This window comes from Kogia breviceps, chromosome 12 (genome assembly GCF_026419965.1).
Source record: "Kogia breviceps isolate mKogBre1 chromosome 12, mKogBre1 haplotype 1, whole genome shotgun sequence".
Classification (NCBI taxonomy): domain Eukaryota; kingdom Metazoa; phylum Chordata; class Mammalia; order Artiodactyla; family Physeteridae; genus Kogia; species Kogia breviceps.
The window spans coordinates 35786443-35806077 of NC_081321.1; the positions used below are offsets into that span (position 1 = coordinate 35786443).

The window sequence follows — 19635 nt, forward strand, 5'->3', positions numbered from 1 at the left end:
TATTTGATATTCCTTGATATTCAACAACACTGAAAGTATAAGCCCAAACTTCCTCAATTTTCATTCTACATCTAGTGTTTGCTGGGCTTTCATTTAGTTAAAATAAATAACAAGCATCAGATTGTTTTTCTTAAGTAAATTTTTGGTACAGGAGCCCAAGATCATTCTTCCCATGACCTACCATCTCCTGGCCCCATCCCCTGGTCCACCTCAAGAAATGAAGGAGTTACAAAGAAATAATATTATGCAGCTGTCAAAACCAGTTTAAAGAATTTTTAATGGCATGGAAAATATTCTCTATAAAGTTGAGTAAAAAAAAAAGATAAACTAGATATACACTAGGATCCAAATTTGTTTAGACATACACATTTACATACACATACATTCATAAGTGAAAAATTTTCACAAGAGCTAAATTCGCTATCTCCAGATGGCAGAATTACACATGAATTTTTCTTTGTTAGCTACATTTTCAAGTGTTTCTTAATAATGAGCATGTATAGCTTTTATAACCAAAAATACTAATGTAATGGAACCCAACTAACAGCTGGAAGTTAAGAACCATCTTTGGGGGGCTAGTACTTTGTCCTTAAGGTATTTGCTTAGTTAAGAACTGGTTTATAAAGGATATAAATTAATTCTGCAAGATTTTCCCTATATAATCAAGAATACTCATCATCCTGATTTCCTCCCACTTGTGTTATTTGCTTTTTCTTCGCTCTTAACACTCACCATGGTTGCAAGTTGATCTGAGGCTGGGAAGGTAGAAAGACGAAAGTAGAGGGTAGAGTGCACTATGAACAAAAAAGTCACTATATTCTTTCCTTAGACTCTTTCTGACTCCTCTTGGGACCAATTGTGGCCTAAATGGAGGGGAGAGAGCACAGAAAATCAGCAATGCCAACTAGCTTGTATTTTTCTGAAAAATGGAGCACTCAGTAATCACCCTCCAATCCACCACCACCACTGCAAATGGATAGATAGGGTTTTGGAGGATGTTAGATTATTTTTTACCCCAAATTTACTGGATCCAGTCACTGGTAACACGGAATATTTCAAAACTAGTTTGGCAAGAAGACTAGATCATAAGTTCCTTAAGGGCAAGGACCATGCTCTCCCACATATTTGTTTACATAGAACCTAGGACAGTGCCTCACACATAATGCCTAAGAAGTGTTGAGATCCAGAAAGAAAAAAATTTTTTGTGGATTTCAAGAGTGCAGAGGCAGTGTCTAACAAGCTTATGAGCGCAGTGGAATGAGCTTTGTTTTATTAAAGGCCAGCAGAACTTGACGAAATCACTGGTCATCAAGGAATTGGAGGTGGAGAAAGCTGGGGAGTATGTACCTTTGCAAAAGATGCATCAGAATGGGGAACGAAGGGGGCCAGAAAGGACATGTGTGGTTTATATTTAATTATGCTTTTATATTTGAAAAGTGAAAAGAAGTATATGTATGATTCTAAGGGGGTGGAGTGGGAGGTGTGGGTGCTGAAGAGTATTATGAGGTATATGCCAAATCTGAGCACGTACCCAAAACTGGTTGGAAGGTATGGCATGTTCAAGGGTACAGATTTTTAAAGACTGTGAACCACTAGACTGAATAATTCGGTTCCCCATTCAAACCACTTCATTACTAAGAAAACAGAATTGCCTTTTAAACATCAGTAATCATGGCCTCACTGTCTCCAGACCCAGTGACCATTCCAAACCTGGTTATACACTTCCAACCCTTTATACTTAGTGTTATAAAATATTTTCCTGTATAAAAGCTGAAGGATGGTGTTCACCATTTTTTTCTTTCTCTTCCATCTAAGATAATTAGACAATGTCTTTAAAAAAATTTTAAACACTTTTGCCTTCAGGCTTATATGGTCCTGGTGCTTTCTGGAAAGCAGACAGAAAACATATTCATATGTGATCATTTGGAGAAAAGGAGTCTGCATTTAGAAAACAGAGGGAAATACATGTGTAAGAACACTGTAGGTGGAAGGAGCATTGGTAAAGCAGAAGTTAAAAGGGAAAGGAGACCTCTGTCAATTAGAATATGAAGCTCAGCACTCCTCTCCAACAATTTGGGTAAATGAAGGCAATGTCAAGGCACAGCAAGCATATGCCTGTGGACCAAGTGCGTGTTTGTGTGTGTTTCCCGAGCACCCCTAATATATTCATCCAAGATGTACTTTTCCTAAGCCTTTAACACATTCTGAGGTAGAAACCAATTAAAAGATGTATCTGTGTATATGATTATCAGGCCAATCATACAGAGAGAAGCCTCCTCTGGGTCTCAGAGCTTGAGATGAAACCCTGGGGGAAGATCATTTAAGCACCAAGTAGCCCACTTCTAAAACCTGGGTGATCGGATGGCCAAGACGCAGGTTTCTCTCATTTGATTTTCAAGTTATTCTCAAGAAACTCTGACCGTAGATAAGCACTCTATGATTTCTAGCAACAGGTGATAGAAAATAACACTTCCATTTCATACTTAAACACCCCTGAGTGATTATTCTCTACAGAGACTTCAAAGTTGAAGACTTTCGTGATTCTTTACTTTCCCAAAACTTCAAAATTAATAGAGAAGATACTGAAGAGAAAATCATTCCCCAAGTAAGAGATTATCAAGTACAACGTGCTTCTGAATTTCTTTAATAAATTTCTCCGCAATCCTCAAAATGTATGTCTTACAATGCACCTGATAGCTGGGTGAATACATTCACAGTGGTATACACCCCCGCATGGTTGGTTAGATTTCAAGAGATGCAACTTGACTGCCAGGGGTCAAATCCCATTTATTACCCTCAGTACCTTGGGCAAATCACCCTAACCATACTGGTCTGGGTCCCTTGTCTGAGTAACAAGAATCCTAATAGTAATAGTCCCTACACTTCACAGGGTTATTTGTCATGAGGATTAAATGAGTTAATCCACATTAAAGGCTTATTAGCAGTCTCCAGCACACAGAAAGGACCTGATAAATGTAAATGAGGTTAACATTATACAAAGAAAAGAAACCGTATTATAAATCATTTTAAGACAGGTTTTAAAATTTAAGTTGTTGGCAGCAGATCCCTGCCTCTGCTTCCCACAAAGAGGGACTGAGACAATCTTCTGAAATTATTTTTGATCTTGTGATAAAGACATAAGCTAGCATACACCAAATCAAGTTCCATTCATACAAAATAATTCCCTGGTGTTGACAAAAACCATTATCATCTGAAATATTACCTTTGCTAAAACTCTAAACTCTCAAAGTCTATAGCTAAGGACATAAGCAAATTAGAAGCTACTCTCTTTAGGCAGCTTTCTTGCTAACAAAATTCCACATCATGTACTTCTACTAATGTTTCTTGTCCACAGATTAATAACAACCTAGTTCAAAGCCACATCATTTCCTTTTTCTGCCTCATTTCCTTCAAAGTGAAACATAAAATTTTCTTGGACCTGGAATAAAAAATTCTAGATGAACTAAGCAAATCGTTACCAGAAATGCAATTTTATAATAATACTATTTCAGAGTACTCAAAAAACATAAAACATCTGTGGTGATGTTTTTGTTAATACATAAAAATAACCTAATATATACTGCATACCACCTAAATGGAAAATTGAGTCTATAACTAGAAATGCAAACAGAAATCACTATAGATCCCATCAGTATCGGGTTTTGAAGACCAGTTGGGAACATTTTAAGAACTGTGACACTTCTTTAAGTCTTGGTTGAAGGTCACAAATTGCTTGGCACAGATGTTTTGTTTGGCCAACACAGTATTTAAAAATTATTAAACTCAAATATCTTTAGGTGAGTCATGCCCTCTATTTACCTGACAGGCCTTTAAAGGCATTTTATTTGGCAGACCCTGATTAAGACCCATCCTTACAGAAAAGAGATCAAATGATAATCATTAGTTAAATGGGTTCCTCCCTCACTGACAGCCTGATAAAGTCCAGAAACCTGCAAATTAAAGATACTAACAGTTACATTCAGAAATTCTTCTAGTTGCTTGTTGGATTAATTTTAAATACATACTTTCAGTGCATGTATCTAATAGTGGCTCATTTGATTAGGATCTCTGAGCTGAGTTGTTAAAAATCATTTACATCTGGATACTGAAAGAAACCAGAAAGTAGAGAGTTTTTTTAAAATGTTCTTTTGATATGAAAATTTGTACTGAAGTCCAAATTTCACATAATTTTCAAAAAATTAAAAACATTCAGTCATCGTTGGTTTTTCTTCATATAAAAGGAAGTGAATTTGCTCAACGCACTATTTAGAGAGAAACTAATTTCTACTAATGTATTTTAATGAATATTTATATATATACACATAGAGACACACGCATATATACACATATTCAGAACAAGGACTGAGCTGACCATTATTCTCGTTCTTTTCAGTTCCATCGTACTTTCTGGGAGATTCTGTTCCATTTACAAATTAAGTCTGAGTCTAGGACCCAAATAAGAGAACACTGGAGAGGGGTTTCCTAAAACATTAGTCCATGCTTCACTCCAAAGGTGTTAGGTTTTAGGCACTGATGAGACACAAGCTAGCAGGCTTAAGAGTCCAAACATTAATAGCTAACTGTTCTTTACGTTTACGTGGCAGAATGCTTCCATTCACACTGAGCCAGTAAGTACACCCTTGTCTCTGGCATCCTCTTCAGAACACAAATACAAGGCACCTTGCAGTGACTTTGCTTCTGGGGCCAATGCCCCTGGACTCTCCAGGATTAGTCTCTCTGAAGGTTCTGGTGAATTCTCCCTCCATCTTGGACTCGAGTGCTGTTGGGAGATTTCCCAGGGTGAAGGACATGGAGAAGGGAAACCCAGAGCAGATCGTGAGAGGGGGTCCTCTTGAAGGACTACTTCTTGGATACACCTGTTGGAAAGCACTTCCTTTTCTTTGGAATTCCGCCATTTCATCCTTCTGTTCTGAAACCAGATTTTCACCTATTGAGAAAGTAATTGGACAAAGTGATCACTTACATCACATTACTTCACTTCAGCATTTTAAACTGTAATTTCTTCCACTGTGACTTCCATAGAATACCTTATCCTGAGAGCCAGCCTAGCAAAGTCCTTGTGGCTTTTTACTTCAGAAATATCTGAGAAATTACTTTAGTACAGCATCTCCACACACTTATGAACCAAAACAACTGTGGTAAGCTGCTAACATCCTGAAAGTCAGACATCTTTCAAGACTGATTTAACTCTCTTCGATATTTTAAAACCTCATTTAGTCTGTGCTAAATTATTTATCCAAAGGAAATGTTATTGACTAGTAATAGCATCTGAGTGTTTATTTTGTGCCAGGCACTCATCGTGAATTATACAATTTGATCCTCACAATGACTGCAAGAAGTCCTTATTTCACACATAAGAAAACTGAGGTTCAACGCAATGAACCAGTTCAAGGTCACATAGCTAGTAAAATAGAAGCATTTAGACTAGAATCCGTGAAGGTCCCACTCCAGCGCTGAGGCTTTTATAAACATTCAGACCTCATCAGAAACTTCTGGAGACTAAATTAAGATTAAGTTTTATAATGCTTGGATAAATTGCAGGCTTTATACAATTTCCAAGTTCGAGTACTTCCAGGATTTATCAAACTCGAAGAATTAGGCTCAATAAATAACAATTGATTGTAATTAACCTAAAAGTGCTTATGATGGTAGTTTCTAATTTGAGACATACCTTCCCCCACTCCACTTGAGACTCTCTTTACTACTAACCTCCCTCTGACTGTGTAGTCAACTGTGCCGGAGCAGGAAACTTCACAACTGGTTTCCTGATAGCTTAAAAGCCAATCACATTGCTCTCCTGTGCATTACATTGCACCCTTTTTTGGTAGCTTTCTCCTTTTAAAACAAAAACTGGAATATTTTTACCTAAAGAAGTAATTATTAAAGTGTACCAACCATTTTTTGGTAGCTTTCTCCTTTTAAAACAAAAACTGGAATATTTTTACCTAAAGAAGTAATTATTAAAGTGTACCAACCAGATATTTCTCCCAATGAAGTAAAAAATTCTACCTGAGATGGTCTTTCCAGATCGGCAAAACAATTCTTTCATTCTTTCAACGTGATGGGCAATGTCCAAAATGGCTACAAAAGAAACCTGCTACAGGCAGTTGAGTCCGAAAGACTGACATCTCAGTTGTAATCCTGTGATTCAGGCTTTTCACAAGAAACCAGTCCTAATGCATACATAGCAGAGAATTTGCTTCTGTTCACAAACTCATTTGTTATTTGCAGTAGGCATTTACTCCCAGAATGCCTGCCAACTATTTCTAATGGGTTTTCACCAAGACAGTTATTTGCCATTAGTGTTTTTTGTCTTTGTCATCACATTAATTATTTTCTTCTCCTCTTAGCTTTTCTGTATATCTAGAAATTTTTAAAGTAATATCTCAATTTAAAAAAATCATGAAAGGAGTTTCTTCATAATCAGTGGTATTGGGACAAATGTACATATTTGGGAAAAATCATAAAATTTCTACCTCTCAACAAAAACAAATTCCAGATGGATTAAACAGCTAAACATAAATACAAAACTATAAAAATTCTAGAGGAAAATATAAGAGATGATCATTACAGTCTTGGGGAAATGAACTTTTTCTTAAGCATGACATAAAAAAATAAGGCTACAAAGGGAAAACTAGATCTGACTACATTAAAAAAAAGAGAAATTTTTGCACAAATAAAGATGCCACAAGCATATGAAAAAGCCACAAACTACCCAAGAGAATTAAAAGCAGGGACTCAAGGAGACATTTGTACACACAATGCTCACAGTAGCATTATTCATATTAGTCAAAAGGTGGAAGCAACCCAAGCGTCCACTGATGGAGGAATGAATAAACAGAATGTGGTATATACATACAATTTAATATTATTCAGTCTTAAAAAGGAAGGAAATTCTGACACATGCTACACCATGGATGAAACTTGAAGACATTATGCCTTGTGAGATATTCCAGTCACAGAAGGACAAATACAGTATGATTCCACTCATATGAGGTTCCTGGAGTAGTCAAATTCACAGAGACAGAAAGTAGAATGGTGGTTGCCTGATGCCTGCGGGGAGGGAGGAATGGGGTGTCATTGTTTAACGGGTGCAGAATTTCAGTTTCGAGAAATGAAAAAAGTTCTGGAGAGGGATGGTGGCGATGGCTGCATAACAAGGTGAATGTACTTAATGCCACTGAATTGTATACTTCAAAAAGGTTAAAATGGTAAGTTTTATATTATGTGTATTTTACCACAGTAAAAAAAAGCCACAAACTAGGAGGGGATTTTTGTGGCAGCTGTTAACAGGAAAATGTTATAAACCATAATATTCCAAATATTTTGATTCACAGCCAAAATAATTGCTGTATATCTATCAACAAAAGGCAATAGAAAAAAAAAGTGGTGCAGCCATGAAAAGGTTAAATTCAGATGAAAAATGACCAGTAAAGTGATTAAAAGATTCCCAAGTTCTGCTAATTAGGAAAAAATAACAAATACAACTGCCCATGAGGTTGGCAACATTTTCAAAAATTTAAATAGTGGAGGGATTGCAAAAAAGGACTGTTTATTAGGAAGAGTAATATTTGATATAATTCAATATCTTGATACAATATTTGGAAAGGAATTTTTAAGTTGATCACAACTTAAAATGTACATAAACTTTAACTTATAAATCCGACTCTTAGTTCCCTATCTTACAGAAATATTTTTAAAGTGCACAAAGATATGCAATAGTAAAAACTAGGAAGTAACTTAAAGCTGAGGATGGCTAAGTGAATTACAGTATATCCATGTACTGGTCTGCTCTGAGACACTCACTAAAAGGAATGAAGTAAATGTGTATGCAAGCATGGAAAGATGTATCCCATGACATTTGAGTGGGGGGGAAGAAAGCAAAGTGCAAAACAATACTCATTGTCAGCAGCATTAATCATAATAGCCAAAAAATGGAAACAATCCAAACACCCACCATTAGAATGGATAAACCCTGGTATACCATGTAATACTAAACAGCAATAAATGTAAATGAGCTACTGCTACAACACAGCCACATGGATGAATCTCACAAACATATGGTAAGTGAAAGAAGCCATATACCAAAGAAAATGTACTGAGTGATCCTATCTATATAAAGCACAAAAACAGGCAAAACTAATATATGTTGTTCAAAGTTAGGAAGGAGCAGGTAGTGACTGGGAGGGGGCACTCAGGGGGCTCCTGGCCCGGTGGTAATGTTCTACCTCTTGAGCTGTGTGCTGGTTACACAAGTGATTTGCATTATCCTTCAGAAAATGTTAAAATATATGCAGAGTGTGATGCCATTTTTATTTAAAATTATATACACGATTCTAGGTCTCAGCTTCTTCATTTGTAAAACAGAAATAGCAAAAGTAGCTACTTTTATTATCCGTAAATAACATCAAGTGTAAGGGCACATAGTAGCCATTATGAAAGTATCTGTGTTTTTATATGTTTGTGCATATATGACACACATGTTTATTTTAAAAATAATACATGATATGTCAATAAACTCAAACAAGAGCCATATATAAATGACAGTAGTAACCAGGGAGTTGGATTGGAAAGGGAACAGATATGTTTTCATTTTTAACTTTACCAATCTCCCTTTTGTGTGAATTTACCGTAATAAATACCATGTAGTAACTGTATAATTAGATATAGTGTACATGCAAATAAGAAAACGTTAAATTACTTCCGACCTGTTCGCCAAATTCAATAAGGTAAAAAGCATTCATTCCTGAAGCACTTGAATTTTAAAAATGATATAATCGGCTATGTAAAACTATGTGCCTATGGATAACAACTGGGAGATAACATACAAATATGGAAACGGTTTGTTATCTCAGAGTGGAAGTATTATGGTCGTGCCCTCATAAATATTCCTTAATAGGCTTGCAGCATTCCCTTTTCAACAGTTCATTGTAAAGAAGATGCTATGTACTATCACGGATTTTCACACTTTCTCAGAGCACTGTCAGATCAATCAATCCTAGCCACTTTTGATCTTTTAACACCTACCTCAAGTACCAACTCCACCAGAAGCCCCCAGCCTCCCAAACCTGCACACTTTCTCCCCTCTGACTCTGGTGTGTCTTACCCACACCAATGCAATGCAGGCCAGGCCCACTGAGCCCCCCACGTGATCCTCTCTCAGGCCCAGCAGTTCCTCTGAGGATCAGGTAATTCCCATCACTAGACTCCCCAGGGGTATAGGAACCAGTCCTATGACCATCCTTTCCAGAGATGGGGATTAGTATAAGGCTCTAGAGAGATACATAAGTTCTAGGAGAACCACTGATCTAGCTCCTTTATTTGGCAGTACATCTAACCTACCAGGGGCTGTTTCCTATATTAATGTCTTATATTGTTATCTAACTGTTCACGAGCTTCTGCTTTGTTTTCCCAGTTGGTTGTATAAATTCCTGGGGTCCAAGGAGTGTTAGTTACCTTCATCAGTATTTATCAATATTCCCTCTTACCTAGCACAGTATCTTACACACAATAGACCACCAAGATATACCTATTGATTTGTCTGTCATAGACACAAAATTGCTCTGTGACATAGACAGAATTCCTATGTTTGTCCCTGTTTTTAAAGTGAGAAACTGAGGCACAGAGCAGTCAATTAAGGTTTTGGGCTCATTAGTCCCACACACGAGGAAAGCACAGACTGGCTGATCTAGGCCAATTATCCTCTACCACACCTCGTACTGCTTCCTACGACTATAAAAAGTCGGGGGACAGGGGGACAGATCACTTCCCTTGGGAAAGGAAGCAAGGTTAAGAAGGGTTTCATCCAAAAATAACTGGTTTAATAACATCCAAAGTTAGAAACCAGGTCATTTGTATTGAGGGAAGTACAGTAGAGCATGGTGGTTAACACAGAGCCTCTGCTAGCCCTTCAATGCCTTTATGCTGATTCAGAAATTCCAGGTGGAAGGAGGCTTGCACCTGGAAAGTCAGTTTGACAAGCAGAGTACCTGCTGCATTTCAGGTGCTGCCATCCCTCTTAGCCAAATGCCCTTGTGCAGTGAACATCCTGCACAACTGTACATGGTGGCTCCAGGTTAAAGAGAATGCAAACTCCAGAGTCAGATTGCCTGGGGTGGGAGCCCAGTTCCAAAGCAGCTTCACTTTGTGACACTGGACCTCTGTTTACCTCTCCACATTTCCTCATCTAGAAAATGGGGATATTTCATATCGTGATTATAAGAAGGATTAAATAGGAAAATGCTAGTGCCTTATACTGTTAATTATTTATAAGTAGGCCAATATTTAAATGGAGTATGCTGCACTTCCCAAAAGGCCAGAAAGTCTCTTTCAAAATTATATGAAATATCATTGTACAAGAAAGGTTTGTAAAGGTTGCAAATGTGAAACTACTTGAATGTACTTGACATAAGCCTACAGTGCAAAATAATGAAATCTATTAAGAGGTATTTATGAGTCACTCATTCATGCCTTGATTTTGGACTGGAAATGAAGAAAAAGACAGGAAAATTGGTTCCTGCTTTTGAAAGCAATTATGTAACCTGTTTCTCTGAAAACAGAGCAAACAATGTAATGATGTAAATGCCACAAGCCTTCGCTTTTCTCTTCATTTGGGAAGAATTAATCAGGCAAAAACCTAGACCTCTTCAGCAAAGGGACCGATTTCCAAATAGGAATTTTGACATATATTTCCACCCACTAAAAAATTATGCAAGTCATTTCAATAATGCTTAAGGGTCCAGTGCTATGCCTACTACAACAAATAGTTACCAAATGAATGGATATCATTGGATTCCTTTAGAAATCAGGAGCAGTAGATATCTTCCTGCTCATTAGTACCTGTGATTCCTTTAGTCCCAAGTTGACGGCAAGTTTCTTTCGGTCTGTTTTGCTGATATATTTCTGCTTCTGAAACATTTTCTCCAGAGCCTTTCTCTGGTCCTCAGAAAAGACAGCTCTTCTTAAAATACCCCTCCGAGCTTTGGAATTCGATTCCTGTGTCAGAAGAGGCAGCACACTCTCTTCTCCTAGAGGGGAGAAAAGATACAAAAAGCCCCATTAGCTGTAGGGAGAATTCCATCTGTCTTTTCCATGACAATATCCTCCTTCTCTGTACCATGGCCAAATTATCTCATCTCTGAACTCTGCACATTTAGAGAGCTTCTTAACCTTTTTTGGGTCATGGACTCCACTGAGAATCTGATAAATGCTCTTTGCTCCCCACTGGGAAAAAAAAGTACATATGCTTGCCTTCCCAATTTTGCATGCCATGTCAGAAGGTCCATGGTCCCAGGTTACAAAGCTCCAGTGCAGAACTAGTAGGAGGTTTAAATACTTAATTTTTCTCTAATTCTTCATTTATTTATTCATTCATTTATTGTCTCAAACTATTGAACACTTACCATATGCCAGGCACTCCTCTCAATACTACACACTGAGAAATAAGACATATGTTTTATCGTACTCATTTAAAATCAAGTGGGAGGCATTTATTGACCCGACATCACAAGTGTGATGAAGTATTCCTAAGGAGAGGGTGCACTGGGAGCACAAAACGATGGGCTTAATCTTCATCTGGGATGTCAGGGAAAGCTTGCTAGAGTCAGAGATGTTTAAACTGAGAAGGAAGGTTTGGAAGACCTCCAATCAGCCCCTCCCTGATTCAGTTGACCATCAACTCCTTCAGAGCAGAGACATTTATTACTTTTTCTGCCTTTCTGCTGCTAGCACAACACTGGTTCCCACCCTCTGTGAGTTTCATTCATCATTCACTATTCATTTATTCAGCTTCCAAGCTGTGGTAGGAAGAATAATGTCCTTTCCAAAGATGCCATGTCCTAATCCCCAGAGCCTGTGAACATATTACATTATATGGCAAGGGATAATTAAGGTTGCAAATGGAATTACAGTTGCTAATCAGCTGAACTTGAGGTTAGGAGCATATCCTGGAGTATCCAGGTAGGCCCAATGTAATCACAAGGGTCCTTATAAGTGGAAAAGGGAGACCAAGAAAGGAAGTCATAGTGATAGTTTTGAAGATGCTACACTTCTTCCTTTGAAGATGGAGGAAAGGGCCATGAGCCAAAAATGCACTAGAAACGGGAAAGGCAAGGAAACAGATTCTCCCCTAGAGTCTCCAGAAGAAATGTAGTCCTGCTGACACATTGATTTGAGTTCAGTGAGACCCATTTCAGGCTTCTGACATCTATAACTATATGATAATAAGCTTGTATTGTTTTAAGACATGAGGTTTGTGGACATTTGTTACAGCAGCAAGCGGACACTAATACACTGGGTATCTGCTGAGGAAACCAGACAAACAGCACATGGTCTCTGCCCTCAGGGAGTTCACCTTCTCATGGGAGGACCAATACATGAACATCACTCCAGGATACAGGCACCAGGGGAGTGGGGACTCCAGTTTACGACTGTATCTGATATGCATTTTGGTGCTTAATAATTATTTCTAAATAAAGAAGCAAATGCATGTCTTAAGTACTGAAACAGAATGATCCCTACAATGCTCTGGCATCACAAAAAAGGAAGTGATGAGTTCGAGAAAATAGTTAGGTTGAGTCAAGTCTAAAAGGACAATTCAGTTCCAGAGAGAAAGAACCAAGGCCAATCCAGGCAGAGTGACTAGCATGTCTCAAAGCACTAAAGCACAAAGGAATGAAGTCTCTCCAAGGAAAAGTAAGCAGTCTGCAAGGCCTTGGAAGGGCATGAAACAGAGGGTGCAAGCTGGCAACCGTATCCAGCCTGCAGACGGGCTTTGCTCAGAGTGTTGGTTAAAAATTCTGACTTAGTTGTTCACATTTGATAATTGGGAGGTTTCATATGAAGTCCAGGTTTCTAACACCTCTTCAAAGGTAGCCACACTAGGCTCACCTTCCCATAAAGCAAAGATCTACCACAGTGAGTGGCAGGTGCCCTCTTTAGATGGAGCATGTGGTCCCCAGTTTGCCATAGCCTCACCTAACTTGCTTCTTATCTGACAGGCTATTGAAGACATCTAGACCTCTGGCACAGAGATTATGGAGTGGAATCGAGCCAGACCATAGAGGACTACAAGGGTTTGGAACATTACCCAATAGTTAGTGAAGACCAATAGAATATGTTTAAGCAGGGTGTGACATGATAATAATAAACCTACACTGAGCACTTCCTCTGTACTCATACTTACTATGCTAAGCCGCCAACATGCATTATTTCATTTAATCCTCCCAACCTATCTATGCCATGAATGCTACTATTATTCTTCCCATTTCACAGATGAATAAAAAGAAGCTTAGGTAGCTTATGGAACTTTGCCCAAGGTCACATGGCTAGGGCTTCAAACCCAGGAATACTGATTCCAAAACAAATGCTCTTAACCCTACAGTGGACTGACACAATCTGACTTGTATTTTAGAAGAAAAATGTCAAAAAGTGGATAAATCTCGTCAATTTTACCTCTGTAATATAATAGCTTCCCTTGCTATTTGTTTAAAAGATTGTAAACATCTCCCAGCTAGTCTCTCAGCTCTGGGTTGTGCCTCATTCTGATTCATCCTGACACTCCCAGAACTACTGGCCTTTCCCTCTTTCTTCCAGGTCTGTAACACCCGCATCTCCGTAGAAATGTCAGAGCCCCTGGGTTGTAATCAAGCCCAGTTCTTTACAAAAGTCTATCCTCTCATGGGATCTTGGTTAATTCTCCATCTACAGAACCAATTATTTTTACCTCTCTCACACCAAGGTCATATCTTGAAGTCAGGCTTTGGCACCTGGATTCACTATTTCTTAGCGATTTGAATAGTTTTATGCAATATTTGTCAATAATAAAAATAGTATAAACATCTCAATATGTTCATATCTTTCTAAATGCTTTTCTTCTCTGAACTATCCTTTGTATAGAGACCATGGAATTGGCCCTTCTGCACTATTTCAGATCACAGATTCATCTGTTGAGACAGTGTCTCTCTAGGAAGCCTCAGGACAAAAGTCTCTGGAGGATGGAAGAACTGGGTTTGGATCTCAGTGCTTGGAGTGAGTTACTCTTTCAGTTTATTTTACAGAGTTTCTTTAAGGACTTGATGAAATAGCACAAAAAATGTCCAGTGCCTAGCCCACAATAAGGATCCCTCAAATATATTTCACTTGCCCCTATTGAATTTCATTTTATTCTTATAGGAATCATATGCCACAGAAATCCTCTGTACAGATGAAGAAGTGTTCAGAGCAGTTAAGATCCAAAGCAGCACAAAGGACACAGATCTCAGTGGTAGCAAGACCTTCTAAATCCAAATTCTTGGCTCCTTTCTAGGCTTCCCCACACTGTTTCTTGATGGGTCAAGAATGGGAAGAAAGGAACATTTACAAACATAGCCAGAGCTCCTGTCTGTGTCTATGGGCTTCTGCCCTGAGTCCCTGTCCTGGGTCAGCCTGTGAGCCTGGACCATAGAGCATCTCCTATACAACCTGGTAACAGTGTCCTCAGATTCCAGCATACCCTTCTCACTTCATATTTTGATCTGGAATTCTTAATTTGTAACTGTATACAATCTACCATTATTATGGCCATATGCATTAAAAATTAGGAAAGAAACTTAAATATGCAAAGGTAAAGAAATGCATAAGCACATTATGCTACATCTACTAGGTGAAATTTTAAAGAACCACTAAAGATGATGACTAGGAAGATCAGGCAGCAGCAAAACAAACAAACAAACAAAAAACATTATAATACGTATGATATTTAAGATACATACTAAGCTCACAACTAAGTAAAAATGCAGAGAAAAAAGACTGAAAGGCAAAAAAACTCCACTAAGATAGGCTACTGTTGTAGAGTTAGGGACAAATAATTCCCCTCCACTCTACACTTTAAGTCTGGCTCAGTTTTCTAAGGAAAACAAGCAAACGTTGTAGTAACCTTTTGGGGAGTAATCTGGCCAAGTGACTGAGTCGTCGCTGAGTGACAACTGAAAATGAATCCACTCCATCCTTCACAGATGCTCACGGTTGATAAGGAGAGGTACGAGAAGAATAGAGACAGCCAGGGTACAAGTGAGATAAACACCCGCAGACCACCACAAAGGAGGCTTTTAAGCACCAGATAAGAAGCCACTTAGTCTTGGAGGCCAACAGAGTGAGTCCTGAGAGAGAAGAGCTGCCAGAAGACTAGCAATTCCTCTTGCTGGCAATCCTGACAAAAGTGGGCAGAGAGAGGGACTGACATTTGCAGACGCATGAGTGGGGTGAGGACAAGTGTGAAACGTGGTAAATCTAGGAATCTCACACAGCTTGGAACTTCCAGACTGCAGGGGATGAGCGGGAAGAACACAGGACATTAGCTGGGAGGTAGATTAGGGCCAGGGGTGACTGAAACAAATCTAAGGGATAATTTGCCACAGAGGAAAGCCTTTCAAGGACTTGACCAACTTAGTATTTTAGAAAGGCCAATACTTTTTGAGCTAACACAACTTTCTACTTTTTAAAATAATTTTATTTTGTTCTTATTGAAGTATAGTTGATTTATAATGTTGTGTTAATTTCAGGTGTACAGCACAGTGATTCAGTTATATATATATATATATAGTCTTTTTCAGATTCTTTTCCCTTATAGGTTATTACAAAATACTGAGTATATATAGTTCCCTGTGGTATACAGTAGGTCCTTGTGGGTTATCTATTATATAATACAGCATTTTAAATCTGTATAGAAATACAAATTTTGGACCAATAAAGCTAGTTGTTTTGGTTTTGTTTGTTTGTTTATTTTTATTTTTGTGGTACACGGGCCTCTCACTGTTGTGGCCTCTCCGGTTGCGGAACACAGGCTCCGGACGTGCAGGCTCAGCGGCCATGGCTCACGGGCCCAGCCGCTCCGTGGCATGTGGGATCTTCCCGGATCGGGGCACGAACCCATGTCCCCTGCATCAGCAGGCGCACTCCCAACCACTGCGCCACCAGGGAAGCCCAAAGCTAGTTTAAAAAAAAAAAAATGTGCCTACATTTTTTTCTAAGCCGAGGTTTTATAAATAGGGATCATGATTTTACTCATTTTCACCCCCTTCTTCACCAAGATCTACATGTTTACATAAAACAATGGGGTAACACATTTAAATGCCCCTAAGACTTTTAATAGGAACCTACAGGTTTTCCTATTGAGTTATGTTTAAGTGAAGAGAAAGAAGAGTCCCATCAAGGGGATCTACAGATAAATTATTCTCACCAACATGGTAAAAGCTAACATTGAAGGGTCATGCACACAAAGCAGACCTCAATTTCTGAAAGACAGAGCTGGAGTGGTTGTGAGGGTCAGAGGGTTAACTCCTGGGTCTGGTCTTCGGGATTCGGTGCCCTATAACAAACACGAATACAACCACTGAACAAGCAAAAAACATGGCAAAGATAAAGAATATTCCATTCTTCCTTTCTTTGCTAGTTGCCTGGTTTCTCTTAGCATTTCTCTCAATACACAAATTGCACTTGTTTTCATAAACGGATGTGGCTCAGTTTCCTACAAGAGCATGTGACAAGATGCTACTTCTACCACTGATGTTCCTCTCCTTGTCTCCCCCATGAGTCTTTTGTGGGCTGTCTTTGGATCTAGCCATAAACTACTGATGAACCTATACCATCTTCCTACCTTCTAAATCTAGGAATATGGACTCAATTACACCTGCAAAACAAACATAGTGACTTCAAGAACTTGGTAATTCAAAAATCTCTCAGAAGCTACTGAAAAGTTATAAGCAACAAACACCTCTGATTATTCCTAAATTCATGACAAAAGCCTGATTTATGTGGAAACTTACAGGTAACAAATAAAACAAAACAAATAAATAAAAGAAAAATAACAATTAACAGGGACAGAGTTTAAGGCATGCAGTAGAAAAGACACTTTAAAATCCAGGGCCGCCAATTCAAGGTGCTATATAGGCTCTGCTAATTTGCGAATATCATTATTATTATTTTATAATGTGGCTTCCATATATATTGGGGGCTCAACATGTGCTGATGTATGCGCCATCGACAGGCAGCATGGCATGAAATCTTTACCACAATCCCCAGAGGTACATATTATCATCCCCATTTTCCACAGGAAGAAACTGAGGCTCTGGAAAGATAAGTTGTGCAATTGAGGTCATACACCCAAGCAGAGTGAGGCCAATCAATGCTCTTTAAAATTATACCAAAGGGCTTCCCTGGTGGCGCAGTAGTTGAGAGTCCGCCTGCCGATGCAGGAGACACGGGTTCGTGCCCCGGTCCAGGAAGATTCCACATGCCGTGGAGCGGCTGGGCTCGTGAGCCATGGCCGCTGAGCCTGCGTGTCTGGAGCCTGTGCTCCGCAACGGGAGAGGCCACAACAGTGAGAGGCCCGCGTACTGCCAAAAAATAAAAAAATAAAGCATAAAATTATACCAAAGATTCTCAAAATTACCAATGTGCTGGGAAAGAGGTCGGGAGGTGGGGAGAGTCATTAAAATGGCAGAATGACCTAGTATAGAAAAGTTTACAAAGGCCTAATTCCCTGCATCCTGAGACAGCCCCCATGTACCACATCCCCCTGGGAATCCCTGTGTGCAGCGAGCCTTGTGAAGGCCATTTTGAACAGAGGTATGCTGTGTGTGAATGATACAGTATGGGGTGGGGGACAGCGAAGAGCAATAGAGAAACACAGCAGTAGATAGGCCTCTGTCTACCCCAGGGTAGGCTACTACTACTACTTATGAACACTTGGGGAGAAAGGGAACCCCATTCCAGGAACAACCCTCGAATACTTTCACTGCCTCTGTGGAACTGCTGAATAGAGCCATCAACTTGGAAAATCTATTGTCTTCGAGTCTCTGACTCCTTTAAACTTTCCTCCTGGTTGACCAAGTGTCATTTAACTCCCTTCACTATTGAGAAGTCAAAACCTATGTTCAACTTATCACACAAACACAATTATGTTTTCACCACAATACATTAGGCTTCTTTCTCTGTTAGCACAAAATGTTGCATCCCTCTGAAAATCTTAAGAGTTCTAAAGATAAATCCTTATAAAAGAAGCTCTCAGGCAGCCTTGTATGGATTTCCATAGGTCTTGATCAGTTCCCTAAGCCCACTCACTGCTCCAGCTGAGAACAGGAAACATCCAGGTCAGGTGGTAAGAAGACCCATCAGAGCACTGCCACCTTTGACAGTGTCACTCATAGGACGAACCTACAGTAATAAAAATAAGGTCCTTTCCCTGCTGCCTTCAACAAAATCCTAAATTCAAATTTGAAGAGTATTCTATGTTCTTTTAAGTTTTAATGAGAAAGGGAAGATAGTAAAATGATCTCAAAATGCAGAATCTAAGTTCACCTCCCAAGAAAAAGGGAGAGCAATTTATCCCAGAAGAATATTTCCTCACTCATATTTTTATAATGCTGCTCCAAATCTAAACTTTGTCTTTTAATGCATAAAAGTCTTGAAAGGTCAAATTCAAGTTGGGTACTCAAAGACAAAAACGAAATAATTATCTCATTAATTCAATTAGCTATTCTACAAAATTAAGACTCCTATACATTGTCATGTAGTCTTTTTCTTAAGGTCATTCTCTGCAGAACTTCTACAACTTTCCACCTCATTTTATGAAGTATGTTATTTTGAAAAGAACCTTATGGATATACTATCAAAGATTATCCTTACACTGCTTTGGGAGAGAGGAGAACTTTTACCACTGCCTTTAAATTTTTCCCCACTGTAAGGATTGTGCTTAAATAGCCTATTAAACTATTTATTATATGGGAGAAGGGCACTAGATGACTGATTGTTTCCACACTGCCACAAGTCAATCATAAATCTAAAAGGTTAACAAGAAAAACTAAATCAACTTTAAACAAGTGAATCATGTAAACAGTCAAAATGATATATCACTTGCTAGCTAAGGATGTGTTGCTCTAATCCTACACTTTTTAGAAAGAATGAAGTCAATATTGTGAAACGATGAGGGCCACTGATTTCATCTCTTATTAAAATTTTTAGTGTAAACCATAATTTTGGCTATCCGAACTGAAATACAAAATAACACAAAATTACTTCAACAGTTCATTTTCCTTCTTTCGTACAAATGGAAAAAAACTTAAATGCTTGGGCATAAAATCATTCTTCTTATTAAAAAAAGAAGAAAAGAAAATCTAGTAAATGCCTTAAATTAAAAAGCTTACTGGGCAGTTGGAAGTCTTATTAACTGTTCCTTGGCATCATGATTATTTATGTAATATTCTTAATTGAAAGCCTAAATCCACCATTTCATTATTATTTGCTGCCAATACAATGAACATCATAAGAAAATAAGAAATTCACTTCAGATTTATCACTAATGAGACACCAATGTTTATTAAGAACACTTGTGGCATCTCTAAGCTGTTTTATTTTATTTATTTATTTTTTCTAGTGTTCTTTCTTTTTTTTTAAACATCTTTATTGGAGTATAATTGCTTTACGATGTTGCATTAGTTTCTGCTGTATAACAAAGTGAATCAGCTATATGCATACATATATCCCCATATTCCCTCCTCCTTGCACCTCCCTCCCACCCTCCCTATCCCACCTCTCTAGGTGTTCACAAAGCACGGAGCTTATCTCCCTGTGCTATGC

The 19635-nt window shown here is 38.5% G+C and overlaps 1 protein-coding gene across 1 annotated transcript in view; it reads right to left on the bottom strand.

The window, feature by feature from the left end:
• Nucleotides 1-261: 261 nt before the first annotated feature.
• DBX2 (developing brain homeobox 2) overlaps nt 262-19635 on the bottom strand; it is a 42412-nt gene continuing 23038 nt past the window's right edge. The window contains exons 3-4 of the mRNA XM_059081622.2: nt 10861-11048; nt 262-4948 (exon numbers count right to left, since the gene is read on the bottom strand). Coding sequence (XP_058937605.2) covers nt 4616-4948; nt 10861-11048 — 521 coding nt within the window. The 3' untranslated portion in view covers nt 262-4615. The remainder of the gene's footprint in view (nt 4949-10860; nt 11049-19635) is intronic.